General features: G+C 43.7%; 1 protein-coding gene across 3 annotated transcripts in view; it reads left to right on the forward strand.

The window, feature by feature from the left end:
* The window catches only part of HYDIN (HYDIN axonemal central pair apparatus protein), a 432426-nt gene that overhangs the window by 315205 nt on the left and 101163 nt on the right, over window positions 1-16058 (forward strand). For all 3 annotated transcript variants that reach the window (XM_032284417.1, XM_032284419.1, XM_032284418.1), the window contains 2 exons: window positions 8155-8775; window positions 10931-11149. In XM_032284417.1, the coding sequence (XP_032140308.1) occupies window positions 8155-8775; window positions 10931-11149 (840 nt within the window). The remainder of the gene's footprint in view (window positions 1-8154; window positions 8776-10930; window positions 11150-16058) is intronic.

A 16058-nucleotide genomic window follows, 5' to 3' on the forward strand; every position in this document is an offset into this window, starting at 1 on the left:
TTGGTTCTTTTTAAAATTTTCAATTTATCTGCTTAGAATTCCTCTGCCTTATTGATCATTGTTAGAATAACTGCATACAATTCTTGTCTGACAAGTCCTCCAGCTGAGTCATCTCAAGGTTGTCACAGGTTGACTGAAACTTTGAGAATGTCACAATTTCCTGACTCTTCCTATGTCAAGTAATTTTGTATCAAATCCTGGAATTTTTGTATCAAATCCTGGAATTTTTTAATTTTGTATCAAATCCTGGAATTTTATGTTGTAGACTCTGTATCGTATTACAGTTCTCCAAAGAATGTTGGTATTTTAGGTTTAACAGAGAGTTAAGCTTGGTTGGATCAAGTTTTGGTCTTTCACATCTGCAGTGGTCAGTGACTAAGATGTCAGTTCCATTCTTTAAACCTTAATTACAAATTGCTTTCAGTTTGTCCCACACAGGCATAGTTCAAGAGTCAGCCAGCCAGAGTTCTAGGCTGCTTATACAGGAAATTCAGGGTTCCTCTTCTCTGACTGTCTCTTCTTCCTGGGGTCTCCCCTTCACTCTCTGGAGGCTCTGAGTGTTCCAGAACTTCTTTCTCTGGCTCCTCTAGAATGAAGGTTGGTGGGGTTGATTGGTTGGTTTGTTTATTTGATTGTTTGTTTGTTTGTTTGTTTCCAAGACAGAGTCTTGCTCAGTTGCCTAGGCTAGAGTGCAGTGGTGCAATCTTGGCTCACTGCAACCTCCACCTCCCAGGTTCAAGCCACCTCTTACCTCAGCCTCCTGAGTAGCTAGGACTATAGACACGTGACAACACGTCCGGCTAATTGTTGTATTTTTAGTAGCGACAGGGTTTCACTATGTTGGCCAGGCTGACCTCAGGTGATCCTCCCACCTCAGCCTCTCAAAGTGCTGGGATTAGAGGTGTGAGCCACCACGCCTGGCCCGGTTGGTGGGTTTTTCTATTGTAGTGTGGCCATCAGCTACTACCTCTGCCATGGCTATCTCCAGTGTAAAGCCACAAAAAAGGGGAAAGAGGACTCACTTTATACAACTCTCTTACTCCAAGTTTCAACACCCCCTTTGCAAACTGCTTAATTTGTTTAGTCTCTAGAGCTCTCAGGGAGTTTTACTGCTGGTTGTTCATTCCCACACAGGAGAACTATAAGCCCCCATGCAGAGTTCTTTGCCTGCATCTCTTGGCTCACCTGTGCCGGTTCTGCTCTCTGACTGATGCTCTCCACCTGAGAGCCCCGAAAGTTCTGGCTTAGATTTGCCCAGATCCAAACCCAGCTGAAAAGGAGTGCTTCATTAAAACACCATTTTGGCCGTGCTGCTGGCTCTCACTCTCACTGGAGAGTGCCATGTGCCTGCTCTGAACCAGTCACCTTGGCCAGGAGGATGCCATTCAGTGACTGGTCAGTTCTGAATCGTCTACTTAATCCTGGAATAAGAGGTGTTGGCACAGAGCAAGAATAAAGGATGGGAAAAATAAAGGGATGTTGGACAAAATAATCACAGAACCAGCTATAACGGGAGACAGGACAGGAAGTGAGAAATACACCTGTCAGTCTGGAAACTCAAAAACTAATCTGTGCAGCTATGAGTTTGTCATATACTCTCTGGGCCAAAGTTGCCTTATCTCATCCCTAGATGATCTCTAATTTCCCTTCCTGCTCCAGTCTTCTCTGTCCTATTGGAAAGTTTGTTATCTCTTAAAATTTTTGTTTCAAAAATCTAACCAAAAAAGTGCACTTTAACTAAATGTGATTCTGGTTTTTTTGGGGGGTGTGTGTGTGTGTGCATGTGTGTGTGTGTGCATGTGTGTGTGTGTGTGTGTGTGTGTATGTGTTGTTTTGTTTAGACAGAGTTTCGCTCTTGTTGCCCAGGCTGGAGTGCAGTGGCATAATCTCTGCTCACTGCAACCTCTACTTCCCAGGTTCAAGTGATTCTCCTGCCCCAGCCTCCCAAGTAGCTGGGATTACAGGTGTCTGCCACCATGCCCAGCTAATTTTTGTATTTTTTAGTAGAGACGGGGTTTCACCATGTTGGTCAGGCTGCTTTCGAACTCCTGACCTCAGGTAATCCACCTGCCTCAGCCTACCAAAGTGCTGGGATTACAGGCGTGAGCCATCATGCCCAGCCAATCTAATCTTGTTTTAAACAAATGAATGATGGTTTCTCACTGTAAAAGAAGAAAGCCTTGCATTTGGCCATCGTCCTTGTTTCTCCTCTGAACTTTCCTTTGCTTCCTTATTTCTCTGTCCAAAATCCTCCTCTCTACCCTCCAGCTAATCTTACACCCAAGTCTGTCCCTCTCAGCTTGCCTTCCTCCTTTAAATAAGCCCTTGCCAGCCATCATTTCTTACTCCAAATCTATAAAAGGAAATTTTCTCCCAAGTGTTATTCCTTAAACACAAAGTTTACTTTTATGTTTATATTTTGGATCAATGGTTTGTTTTGTATTGGATGTTATTTATTAAAGATTGAACAAAGCCTAGTGGAATTTTGATCCATCTAATCACTTGGCTAAATAGTGTGTTAATAGACTAGAAAGAGTTTTATTTTCCTCAACCACCACCTTGAGGTATTTCCATTTGAAGATGCAGGAGTCCACATTTACCTTCTTTTTTTTTTTTTCCTTTCCCGAGGCAGGGTCTCACTTCATCACCCAGGCTAGAGTGCTTGGCATGGTCACCACTCACTGCAGCCTTGATCTCTCCCCAGCTCAGGTAGTCCTCCCACCTCAGCCTCCTGAGTAGCAGGGACTGCAGGGGTGCACCACCACGCCTGGCTAAACTTTTTTTAGAAATGTGGTTTCACCATGTTGCCCAAGCTGTTCTCAAACTCCTGGGCTCAAGCAGTCCACCTGCCTAAGCCTCCCAAAGTGCCCTTTTCTAAATAATATACTAATGTTGTTATGTATTTGAATTCTCACTATATATTTTGTAATGCACAGACATTACTGTTACTGATTAAAACAATCAAAATGCATTTATTTTTACCTAAATGCCCATTCATTTATTGATATTTATCAATATACATTTCTCAGTACCCTCCTAGTCACTCTTTTAACTCCTTTCTACATCTTTTGAATCCATTTTCTTTTACCTAAAGGACATTCTTTGGTGATTGGTTGTTTTTTAGGTGTAGTTTCTTTGGCAACAAATTACTCAAGTTTTGCTTGTCTGAAATGTCTTTACTTCACCTTGATTTTTAAAGAGTGTTTTTTTCTAGGCAGGGCTCTAGGTTACCAGCCATTTTTCTTCAGCACTTCGATGACATTATTTTTCTATCTTTGTCTTCCTTGTGACTGTTGAGATGTCGGCTGGGCTGTCAGCATTATTCTGCTCCTTCCATGTTAGTTCTTGATGTAGGGAAGGTGAGCCCCACGGTGGGGCTTAGCCCAGCGGGTTCTTGACTTTGCCCAGGAAGGTATTCAAGGGCAAGCTGGAGGTGGAAGAAAACAACATTATTGAGGCAGTGTGGCAGCTCTGTGACTGCTCCTGCAGAGCAGGGCTACCCCGAAGACAGAGAGTAGCAGCTCAGGACAGTTTACAGTCCTATTTATACCCTTTTAATTGCATGCAGATGAAGGGGCAGTGTATGAGAAATTTTAGGGAAGAGGTCTTTTGAGTCATTGAGTTATTGCCATGGAAAGGGGTGGTAACTTCTGGGTGTTGCCATGGCAATGAGATATTGACATGGCACACTGGTGGGTGTGTCTAGTTGGAAAGCTGCTTCCACCCCTGCCCTATTTTAGCAAGTCCTCAATCTGGTCCAGCGTCTGAGCCCCGCCTCCTACCTCATTCTGTTTCTGACTGCCTTTAGGATGTTTCTGTTTGCCTTTAAGGTCTCAACGCCTTTAAGATGTTGTGTCTTCATTTGGTAAATTACTGTGATTCACCTAGGTGTGGTTTTTCTTTGTATTTTATCCTGCTTGGGGTTTGTAGTGATTCTTGCATATGTGGATTGGGAACCATTAGCCAGTAATTTTTCCAAATTTCTTCTCATCCTTTGTCTCCTCTCCCTCTGGGATTCCAGTCATACATGTGCTAGGCCTTTTTGCAAGCTTTTCATAGTAATACATGTCTGTTGTGCTTATTCTGTGTTCTACATACTTTTGTCCTCTCTTTATATGAAATATTTTCTTCTTATGTATTACCTAGTTCACTGTCTATTTTTCAGTAGTGTCTAATGTGCTACTCAGACTTCATTTCAGTTTTTCATTTTGTTATTGCATTAAGAATCCATTAATTCTTTTCTTATTGCTTCTAGTTCTCTTCAAAATTCTCAATTCTCAATAGGGTTTTAATTCCCTCAGTATATTATATATGCTTTAAAGTCCTTGTCTAATACTGCCATACATAGATTCCCCAACAGTCTAGTCTCCTGTCTGTCTTTTGCTCTTGGTTTATGGTCACATGGTCTTGTCTCTTTAGGTGCCAAGTTTTTTTATTTTTATTTTTATGGATGGAGGTCTTGCTTGCCCAGGCTGGTCTAGAACTGCTGGTCTCAAGCAATCCTCCCATCTCAGCCTCCCAAAGTGCTGGAATTACAGGCATGAGCCACCATGCCCAACCCAGGTTTTTATCAAGGGCCAGATATTGAATGGAAAAAAACTTCTTGAGGCTCTGAAAAATGCTGTCTCCCTCCAGAGAGAACCACTGTTTGATGCTGGCAGTCAGCTAGGCTAAGAGCACTGGAAATCTTGATTCAATCAGGATGAGATCATTTTAAACTGAGCTTCAGTGATTGACCTTTTTTTTTTCTTTTTCTTTTTTCCACTTTTATTTTAAGTACAGGGGTACACGTGAAGGGTTTGCAGGTTTGGTACATAGGTAAACGTGTGCCGCTGTGGTTTGCTGAATAGATCATCGCATCACCTAGGTGTTAAGCCCAGCATCCATTAACTATTCTTCCTAATGCTCTCCCTCCTCCCACCCTTCAACCCCCAACAGACCCCAGTGTGTGTTGTCCCCCCACCCATGTGTCCATGTGTCCTCATCATTCAGCTCCACTGATAAGGGAGAACACATATTATTTGGTTTTCTGTTCCTAATGGCTTCCAGCTCCATCCATGTCCCTGCAAAGGACAGATTGAACCTTATTCCTAATATGGAGCCTTTCAGAGTCTTAACCCAAAGGCCCCAGGGGATTTACCAAGACCTCTTTTCCTTGGCGGGCCTGGAGTCTAATATTTGAACCCCAGCCCCACGAGTCTGTCAAAAGCTTTGCTCAGCTTCTCAGTCACACTGTCAGCTATAAATGCCCTCAAGGGAAAAGCAACCCCAAACGCTGGGCCTGCTTCTCTCTATTTCTCTCCTCTCCAAGATCTTAGCCTGAAACTCATTACTGCCTTTATGGCTCTCCAGTGCTTTCAGACACATGGGTTTTTAAAACATTTTGTAAAGATTTTTTACTTGTGGGTACTGAATTTTATCAAGTGATTTTTCTGCATCTATTGATATGATTGTATTTCTTTTTCTCTTTTTCTTCTTTGGTAGGATCACACAGCGGGTTACAAGCTACATTATTGGATCAATTTGTTTTGGGCTTAAAAGTTTATTCAACTTACCTTTTGCTTTCTGAGTTAATTTGGTTGTTCATGATTTTCTGAAAAAGTACAAATTTTATCAGATTTTCAGATTTATTGGCATAAGTGAATTAATGGTTTTATCTTACTGTCTTTTTCACCTCTTCTGTCACTTCTATTATTCTTCTATTATTTCTGTTATTTCCTCTCAATCATTTCACATGTTGTTTATTTCTACCCTTCTCTTTGTTTTTCCTCAATCAACCTTACTAGAAGTTTGTCATTTTTATTATTTTTCCAAAGAAATAACTTTTGCCTTTGTGGATTATCTTCATTGCATGTTTTCTGTTTTATTAACTTCTGTTCTTACTTTTAAACAATATCTTTCTTTCTACTTTCTTTTATTTTTTTGAGACAGACTTTTGCTCTTGTCACCCAGGCTGGAGTGCAATGGCATGATCTCAGCTCATTGCAACCTCCGCCTCCCAAATTCAAGTGATTCTGCTGCCTCAGCCTCCCAAGTAGCTGGGATTACAGGTGCCCACCACCATGCCTGGCAATTTTTTGTATTTTTAGTAGAGACAGGGTTTTGCCATGGCAGACAGGCTGGTCTCAGGCTCCTGACTTCAGGTGATCTGCCCACCTTGGCCTCCCAGCATGCAGGGATTTTAGCAATAAGCCACCTGTCTGGCCCCTTCTTTGTACTTTATTAGTGTTATTATTCTGTTCTTTTTCTAACTTCTTGAAGTGATGCTTATCTTATTAATTTTCAATCATTTTTATTTTCCAATTTATGAAAAGTTAAAAAGTTGCCAGGCACAGTGGCTCATGTCTGTAATGCCAACACTTTGGGAGGCCAAGATGGGTGGATCACTTGAACCCAGGGGTTCAAGACCAACCTGGGCAACAGAACAAAACCCTGTCTCTACAAAAAATTTTAAAGTTAGCTGGGCATGGTGGTGCATGCCTATAGTCCCAGCTACTTGGGAGGCTGAGATGGGAGGATTGCCAAGCCCAGAAAATTGAGGCCACAATGAGCTGTGATCACACCACTACACTCCAACCTATCTCAAAAAAGAAAAGAAAAGTTATAAAAGCATGGAAAGACATATACACTTCTAAATATTATTTTTTATATTCCTCAATTGTTGCTATTCAGTGTTTTCACTGTTCAATTCTAAATACTTTCTACTATCCTTTATGGCTACTTCTTTAATCCATGAATTATTTCAAAGCATATTTTCTAATTTCCAAGTGAACAGCTTCATTTGGCCTTCTCTTTTTGAGTTCTGATTTTGATTACTATCTGCAGAGTACACGTTCTGTGTCATACTGATCCTTTGCATCTGTGGAGCCTTGCTGTGTGGCCTCATAGGTGATTGGTGTCTGTGAATGTTCCACGTGTGTTTCAATAGTGTGTGTATTTTGTTTCTGCATCTGTTTGCTCAAGTCCACGGATGAAGTTGTTAAAATCATCTATATTCTTCGTAGTGTACTGTCAGCCTCCGGCTGCTCTACGCTGGGCTCCTACAGTCTTGCAAGTGCAAGTCCCCCCCTCACTGGGCTCCATCTTCCATGAAAACTCCAGGTGTCTTGGCAAAGCCTGAAGCAGTAGGAGCCAAGTCCCTGCCTCCCCCGCATGAGACATTGTGCCCGTCTCTGGTGTTGCTACCTCCCCAGGCTGTGTTGGAGATGGAGAAGCAGAGAAGGAGGAAGGGCAGCCAGATGAGGGGAAAAGCCAGCTCCTGGTCATTCACGTCTCCAGGCCTGATGTTGGCCTGAAGTTAGAGAGGAGCAGAGCTAGACCTGGGAAGGGGGACACTGGGCTGTGCTTCAGAGAGCAGTCACTAGACTGGACTGGATTTTGTATAGTATCGTCAAAGAATTACCCAAAAAACTATGGAGCCTACCTGAGGATTTCATCCAGGGGAGGAGAAAATCAGAGCCCACCAAGCAAGTTTAAAAGAGCAGACAGAAAAAGAGTAAAGTTGGTTTCTCTATGCCCAGTGCATTAAGTAAATATGTATCTTAAAATCTTGAGGTGCAGCCAGATTCTAAACTCCCATTTGTTCCCAAAAATGCCCATTGTATATAATACCTGTGTAGTTTTAATAACTGCAAAGGCAGTGTTGTAAGCTTTTTACGCGCAGTCACACAATTAGTCTTCAGGAGTCCTCTGGAGTAGGTATCAATATAGCTGTCTCCATTCTACGTATGGGACAGAAAGAGGCTAAGTCCTCTCCCACGGTCACAGCTGCCAAGCAGTGCAGCCGGGATGGGACCACTACACGCCATGGCCCATCCCAGGGCACCTGAGGCAGGTGCAGATGGCTTGCATCTGCTGGTCTTTTCCCCTCGATCCTGCAGAACAGCAGCTCACAACTGGGAGTACAAATCAAAGTCACTCTGCAACTTTTGCAAAAGGCACAATGCCAGCACCCAGCCAGGTCTTGAACAGAGAAGGACCATGGAATGGACCTTAGATAAAAGCCCCCGAGATGATTCCCAGGACAACCTTAGTATGCAGAGGAGGTGCCCGGATCCTCGAAGGCCTTCTCATGAAACAAAATGTCCTTTTGCAGCTCCTTATGCAGTTTACTCCCCCTTGTTTGACACATCTTTTCTATGTCATTCCTTTTAGGTTCCTCCTTCCAGCAAAGCAGATGTCAAGACAGAGACAATCGAAAGGAAAATATCTGCTAAGGAGCAAGCAACATCTGACAAGGAAGAGCTAAACAAGAAGAAAAAGAACATGACCGATGTCAGCGTGCATGGGTTTCCTCTTGTCCAGGATCAAGAGGACAGTGAAGGGGACATCTCGAAGGACCCCGAAAAGCAACTGGCCCAGAAGTTTAAGGCCTATGAGTTGACGCTGAAGGACATCCAGAACATCCTCATGTACTGGGACCGGAAGCAAGGAGTCCAGCTGTCTCCCGTGGGGATGGAGGATGTGCCCCATGAGCCCGATGACCAGCGCCAGGTCCCCTCCAGTGGGCGCAGGGGCCGCAAGGAGAGGGAGCGCCTGGAGAAGGAGCGAGCGGAGAAGGAGCGCCTGGAGAGGGAAAAGGCAGAGCGGGAGCGCCTGGAGAAGCTGAGAGCCCTGGAGGAGCGAAGCGACTGGGAGGGGGAAGGGGAGGAGGACCACGAAGGGAAGAAGGAGAAGGACCTGGGCGTGCCCTTCCTCAGTATCCAGACACCAGACTTCGAAGGCTTGAGCTGGAAGCAGGCCCTAGAGAGTGACAGGCTTCCCAAAGGGGAGCAGGTATGGACCCTCCTCCAGGGTGGGGAAGTCACAAGTCAGGTAGCAGGCACTGTGTTAATATCATCAGGGATGTTTCTCCCTACCTGAAACCCATATCCCCTCAACTTCATTCATCTCTGATGCCCCCCTTGGAATTAAGACAGTAATGACTAAAGGACCTTTCCTACTTGGCAAAAGAAAATTCACAGAAAGTGTCACACATCTAAATGAGTCCATCCAACCTTACAGAAAGCCACTTGTACGGTTGATTTTTAATATTGATAATATGGGTGCTACAGAATGGCAAGGCAAGTGAGGATTTGGGGTGAAGCAAGAGACCCATCCACTCCAAAATTTTTTTCCCACAGGCCTCCACAGTGACAGAAATCATCCTATTAGTTCTTCGTTCCTATAAACAAAAGTATCATATATCCAAAAGCCACCTTTGCGAGCAGTTTGGAGGAGAGGCTTATTACAGCCTTTTGTCCAGGTACAGGCTTTTTCTGTAAAGGACTAGAAGGTATTTTAGGCTGCAGGTGATACTGCCTCTATCACAGCTACTCCGCTCGGCCTTCAAAGGGGGAAAGTGACTGCCAGCAATGTGTAACTGGAAGGGCATGGCCATGTTCCAATTCACGTCTATTGAGAAAAAGTAGCAGGCCAGATTTAGCCAGGGTACCACAGTTTGCTGCCCTCTGGTTTCGCTCATCACAAACCAGGTGCAAGGTTTGGTTTGGTTTGGTTTGGTTTGGTTTGGTTTTATTTTGTTTTGTTTTGTTTGAGATGGAGCCTCGCTCTGTCACCAAGGCTGGAGTGCAGCGGTGCGATCTCGGCTCACTAGCCTCCTGGGTTCAAGCGATTCTCTGCCTCACCCTCCTGAGCAGCTAGGACTACAGGCCTGTGCTACCAGGCTCAGCTCATTTTTTTTGTGTCTTTACTAGAGATGAGGTTTTACCGTGTTGGTCAGGCTGATCTTGAACTCCTGACCTCAAATGATCCACCTGCCTCACCCTCCCAAAGTGTTGGGATTACAGGCGTGAGCCAAATTTTAAAAGTAGAGACTAGAGTCGATACACACCAGGTCAAGGATGACGGGAGGATCAGAGCCATCCACGCAATCCATATGACTTCCACGTGCTGCGTCCCCGGTAAAAGCCTTGCCACAGTGGTCCCGGGTGGCACCAAAGGAGGGAGGAACAGCTAGGGGACACGCAAAGCAGCTCCATGCCCTTCCCAGTTTCTCCTCAGGCCAGCCATAGCTCAGGAATTGTGATTTTTTTCCCCCAGAAATGAGTTGTTGTTTTTAAGGGGTATAATAAGAACATCTTTCCTTTTTTAATACGTTCCGCCTTCCAAATCATAAGCTAGGCTGCTGCTTGAAGAACTCCCTGGCTCTGCTAATTCAACAGTTGCTACAAATCGTTCTTGCCTTTCCTCATAGATATTCTAAATCCTGGGAGTTCACTCAGCTGCATGTTAGTCAGGAAATGCCTTTAGCTCCTTAACATGCAGGATGAGAAGCACAGGATTACATGAAGTTACTTAGTTACTTGCTGGGCCTAATAGGTCCAGTGGTCCACTGGCTGGGCCCTCAGGTGGGCTCTAACCTTGACTGTTGTGATAACGGCTTAGTCTAGGGGTAACGTGTTTATTCTGAGGCAGGAAGTAGCCGCGAAAATTATAACCCGTTTGCTGTGGAAATTCCTCATTCATTACATATGAGGGCAGAATGGGAAAATGCTGGAGGAATCCGTGTTTTCTCTCTAGGTTATTTTCACTTCTCTCTTCATTCCCCGTCTCTATCCCAGTCCCAGAACCTTTGCTTTATTATTTTCTTTGCTGTATTTGACTTGTTCCCATCCCAACTTTCTTTCACCTTTGGAAGGAAAGAACATTTAAGGCAAAAAGAAAAATGAACATGAAATCTGAAAATAATGGAACAAGTGTATACTCTGGACGTTAGAACTTTAAGAGCTGGTCTCTTCACATTAAACAGAGGGTTTATTGATTGCCCACTATGTGCTAGGCTGTGTGCCATATCCACCTGCTAACTGTCCTAATGGAGTTTACAGTCCCGTTGCGAAGGCAGTTAAACAATTGCAATAAAGTGTGACAAAGGCTGTGGTAAGAGGCATAGGGTTTTGCATAGGAAATTAACAATGGGTCTTTCCTTTAGATCCTAGACATCTTGGGTCTGGGTTCCTCTGGACCACCCATTCCGCCTCCTGCCTTATTCTCAATCGTCTCATACCCTGTGAAACGGCCACCTTTGTCCAGGACAGACACGCTGGGGCATTTTGTGTTTGTGATCCCACCATCTGAAGACGCGTCTCTCGATGAAAGAAGAGAAATGGAAATAGAATCAGACCTTCTGGCCTTCACAAACACTACCAAGGTAACACATGAGCAATGTATTCTCCTAACCTTGGCAGGACTTCAGCGGGCAGGGAGAAAAGGTCACCCTCCACCAGACCGAAAACAGAGCCTGGCATGAGGTGTTCTGCTCACTGGGTTCTTTTCCCTCAACTTGTTGGGGATCCTCCCTGAAAAACCTCATGTGAGCCTGAACTGCACCTTCCCTGGATCTGACTTGTCCTGCGTCCCAAGAGGAAACTGACAATGATTGATTCTCACCTAACAACCTTTGCTGTCCCAATGGGAGAGTTTAGGAAACTTGTCAAATTACTGTTCAGCACACCCAAAATAAAAAATAAGAAAAGCTAGCACTTTTAAAAAGATCTAATCTTTTTAAAAATGTAAAAATGTATTTTGAAGCTAAGGTGATTCAGACAGTGTGTAAGAATACAAGAATCAACACACACAAGTTAAGGGCACACATGTCATTACAGAAAGGATAAATTATTAAAGAAATTAGGATGGGAAGATTGGAGGTTTTGGGTAAAGTCACTGTTTATGTCCTAGCCTGAGACAATATAGTAAAATATATTCCAGCTCAATTAAAATATAAATAATCAAAATACAATTGTGCAGAAATAAAAGAAAATATATGCAGTTAATAGAAAACATCACAAGAAAAATAAATTTGACCAATAATATGCAGAAAGTGTGAATATTTACAATTATAGAAGGTTTTTTTATTCCCAGAGGAGAAGCGTGGCCCACAATTTGAATCTCTGCACACAGCCTTCTACAAACCATGCACATCAGCAAAGAGAGCTCGAAATTTCACCTATACGTCCTGCCTATACATAAATTGGTGACAGAGACTACCGCAAACCTCAATTTACAAGTAGATAGGAAATCAACATCTGAGATCAGTAGCATTGGTGGGCATGCCTCACCCAAGCAGAGAATCCCCGGTGAAATTTCAAATTAAAAAGATGAAGAAAAAACGTCCATCAACCTCTTATTTTGAAAATTGGCTGGCTGGGCACTGTGGCTCATGCCTGTAATCCCCCACTTTGGGAGGCTGAAGTGGGTGGATTGTTTGAGCCCAGATGTTTGAAACCAGCCTTGGAATGTGGTGAAACCCCATCTCTACAAAAATTACCCAGACATAATGGCATGCACCTGTAGTCCCAGCTACTCAGGAGGATGAGGTGGGAGGATCACCTGAGGCCTGGAGGCAGTTTGTAGTGAGCCAAGATGGTGCCACTGTATTCCGGCCTAGGCTATACAGCAAGATCCTGTCTTAAAAAAAAAAAGAGAGAGAGAGAGAGAGAAAGAATAGGAAGGAAAGAAAGAAGAAAGGAAGGAAGGAAGACAGGAAGGGAAGGGAAAGAAGGGGAAGGGAAGGGAGGAAAGGGAGGGAGAGAAGGAAGGGAAGGGAAGGAAGGGAAGGGAGGGAGGAAGGAAAGGAGGGCAGGAAGGGAGGGAGAGAAGGGAGGGAGGGTGGGAGGGAAGGGAAGGAGGGGAGAGGGAGAGAAAGAAAGAGAAAGAAAAAGAAAGAAAGTGAGCCATGAAAAAGAAATATTGTTTAACCTATCATTTTAGAAGGAAACTTAATTCCTCCCCAGTAGACAAATGAAAACTCTTTATTCTAGAAGACTGGCAGCTTAAAATTATAGAAAAATTGGTTGAACTTGAAAATTACTGTTTGTTATCCCTGGTGAAATAATTGATTAAGGATCATCAAAGGTTGCAAAAAGCACTAGGTGAAAGGTTGTTGGGAAAGAAGACACTCATATCAGTCTGAACACCAGCCCACAGGTCAGGTGACTGCAGGCCTCACAGGGAAGAATGCAGTTCACTGTGGGTTGACACCACCTTACCAACAGGAGCATACTTGGTGTTTGCAACCATGGGTCATCCTGATTTGTTCGTGTTGTGATGGAGTATGAAGTCCATGGCATCATCTACAAATCTAATTAAGCTTTTGAGCCTAGTTTTCAGTTTGCAGGAAATACAGGGAATAAGTTAAATGACACTGTAAGAATGGTCAGAAAAATCCAGACTGTGGGGTATTTTGTAAGAACACAAATTTGGTATCTCCAAAAATGCAATGTAATTGAGAGACGGGGCAGGAGGGTCTAGATTAAAAGATACTAAAAAAATATAACAGATCACGGTGGACAGGAGGCAGGACTAGATTGCAGCTCCAACTCAGATGGACAGAGCAGCATGAGGGGGCCTACATTGTGAATTTTAGCTCCAGAACAACTGCAGGAATAAATTAGGATACCTGAAGAGATCCACAGACCCTCTGAAATCAGCAGACAGCTCCTGGAGGACCCAGGAGACACCCCAAATGCTGTGAGTGCCCAAACTGTGGAAGTGGGAAAGGAAGATCCTCCGCCCCTGCACACACACTCACACTGGGGAAACTGAAGGCCTAGTTGACAGGAGAAGATTCCAACCTTACCTGGAGCTGAGTCAATTTAGAGAGCTGAGTGAAATACAGAGGTAAAGGAAGCGGCGGGAAAGGCCCTGGGAGCTCCCCAGGTCCCCAAGCAGGCCATTCCTTTCTGACATCACAGGGATCCTTTGGGAGGGTGGCCAGAGGCCCAGAGAAAATGCCACAGGGAGAAGGAAGCCTGCAGCTGAACTTTGTAACAATTTGAACTGGACAAGAAGCCTCTTGGCCAGAACTCTGGGGAGGGCACAGATCCAGCATGCAGACTCCACAGGCAGGGGAATAACTAAAGCCATACTTGCTTCTGCAGCTGATAGGCTGGTAGCCTGGGACAAGTTCTCAGCCCTGCTTGCCCACTGACTGGAAACAGACTCAATGCTGTTGGTCAGGGCACAGTGGGAGTAAGACTGGCCCTTTGGATTGCATGGGAGCTAGGTGAGGCCTGTAACTGTTGGCTTTTCCCCACTTAACCTGTATGACTCAGCAAAGGCAGCCATAATCCTACTAGGTGCATAATTCCATTGACCTGAGAACCTCACCCCCATCCCCTACAGCAGCCACAGCAAGACCAGCCCATGGAGATTCTGAGCTCAGACATGCCTAACCCTGCGTGCAACTGATGATCCTTCCCTACCAACCCTGATATCTGAACATAAAGCACATATACTCCTGGGAGTTCTAGGACACCATCCAGCACTGGTTCCTCTCCATACTACCACAGCTGATGCTCTCTGGAAAGTGCCACCTGTTGTCAGGAGGCCAACCAGAACAAAAATAGAGAACCACCAAAGCTGAGAATCCTCACAGAGTTCATTTCACCTCCCTGCCACCTCCACCAGAACAGGGACTGGTGTCCATGGCTGAGAGACCCATAGATGGTTCACATCACAGGACTCTGTGAAGATAACCCCCAGTACCAGCCCAGAGGCTGGCAGACTTGCTAGGTGGCTAGACCCAGAAAAGAGATAACAATCGCTACAGCTTGGCTCTTAGGAAACCACATATATGGGAAAAGGGGGAGCATACTACATCAAGGGAACACCCTGTGGAACAAAAGAATCTGAACAACAGTCTTCAGCTCTAGACCTTCCCTCTGACAGAGCTTACCCAAATGAGAAGGAACCAGAAGACCGACTCTGGCAATATAACAAAACAAAACTCTTTGTTACCCCCAAAAAATCACACTAGCTCACTGGCAATAGATTCAAATCAAGAAGAAGTTCCTGATTTATCTGAGAAAGAATTCAGGAGGTTAGTTATTAAGCCAATCAGGGAGGCATCAAAGAAAGGTGAACCCTAATGCAAGGAAATCCAAATAACGATACAAGAAGTAAAAGGAGAAATATTCAATGAAGTACATAGCATTAAAAAGCCAAAGCTTCAAGAAATATTGGACACACTTAGAGAAATGCAAAATGCTCTGGAAAGTCTCAGCAATAGAATTGAACAAGTAGAATAAAGAAATTCAGAGCTCAAAGACAAGATCTTTGAATTAACTCAATTCAACAAAGGCAAAAGAGAATAAGAAAATATGAACAAAGCCTCCAAGAAGTCTTGGATAATGTAAAATGACCAAACCTAAGAATAATCAGTGTTCCTGAGGTAGAAGAGAAATCTAAAAGTTTGGAAAACATATTTGGGAGAATACTCAAGGAAAACTTCCCCAGCCTTGCTAGAGACCTAGACATCCAAAACAAGAAGCACAAAGAACACCTGGGAAATTCATCACAAAACGATCATCACCTAGGCACATTGTCATCAGGTTATCTAGTTAAGATGAAGGAAAGAATCTTAAGAGCTGTGAGACAAAAGCACCAGGTAATCTATTATAAAGGAAAACCTATCAGATTAACAGCAGATTTTTCAGCAGAAACCCTAGAAGCTATAAGGGATTGGTGCCCTATCTTCAGCCTCCTCAAACAAAACAATTATCAGCCAAGAATTTTGTATCCAGCAAAACTAAGCATCGTATATGAAGGAGAGATACAGTCTCTTTCAGACAAATGCTGAGAGAATCTGCCACTTCCAAGCCAACGCTATAAGAACTGCTAAAAGGAGCTCTAAAATTTGAAAAAAAATCCTGGAAACATCAAAACAGAAACTTTTTACAGCATAAATCTCACAGGATCTATAAAACAAAAATACAATTTAAAAAAAAAAAAAACAAATAACCAAGGTACACAGGCAACAAATAGCACTATTAATGGAATGGTACCTGACATCTCAATACTAACATTGAATGTAAATGCCTATATGCTTTACTTAAAAGATACAGAACTGCAGAATGGATGTGAATTAACCAAACAACTATCTTCTGCCTTCGAAAGACTCATCTAGCATATTAGGACTCACATAAACTTAAAGTAAAAGGGTAGAAAAAGTGGGCAGGAGAAGCTATGCTCATATCAGACAAACTTTAAGGCAACAGCAGTTTAAAAACAAAAAGGGACATTACGTAATGGTAAAAGACCTTGTCCAATAGGAAAATATC

This window comes from Sapajus apella, unplaced genomic scaffold (assembly GCF_009761245.1).
Source record: "Sapajus apella isolate SASKATOON/1434 unplaced genomic scaffold, GSC_monkey_1.0 scaffold15, whole genome shotgun sequence".
In the NCBI taxonomy this organism is placed as follows: Eukaryota; Metazoa; Chordata; class Mammalia; order Primates; family Cebidae; genus Sapajus; species Sapajus apella.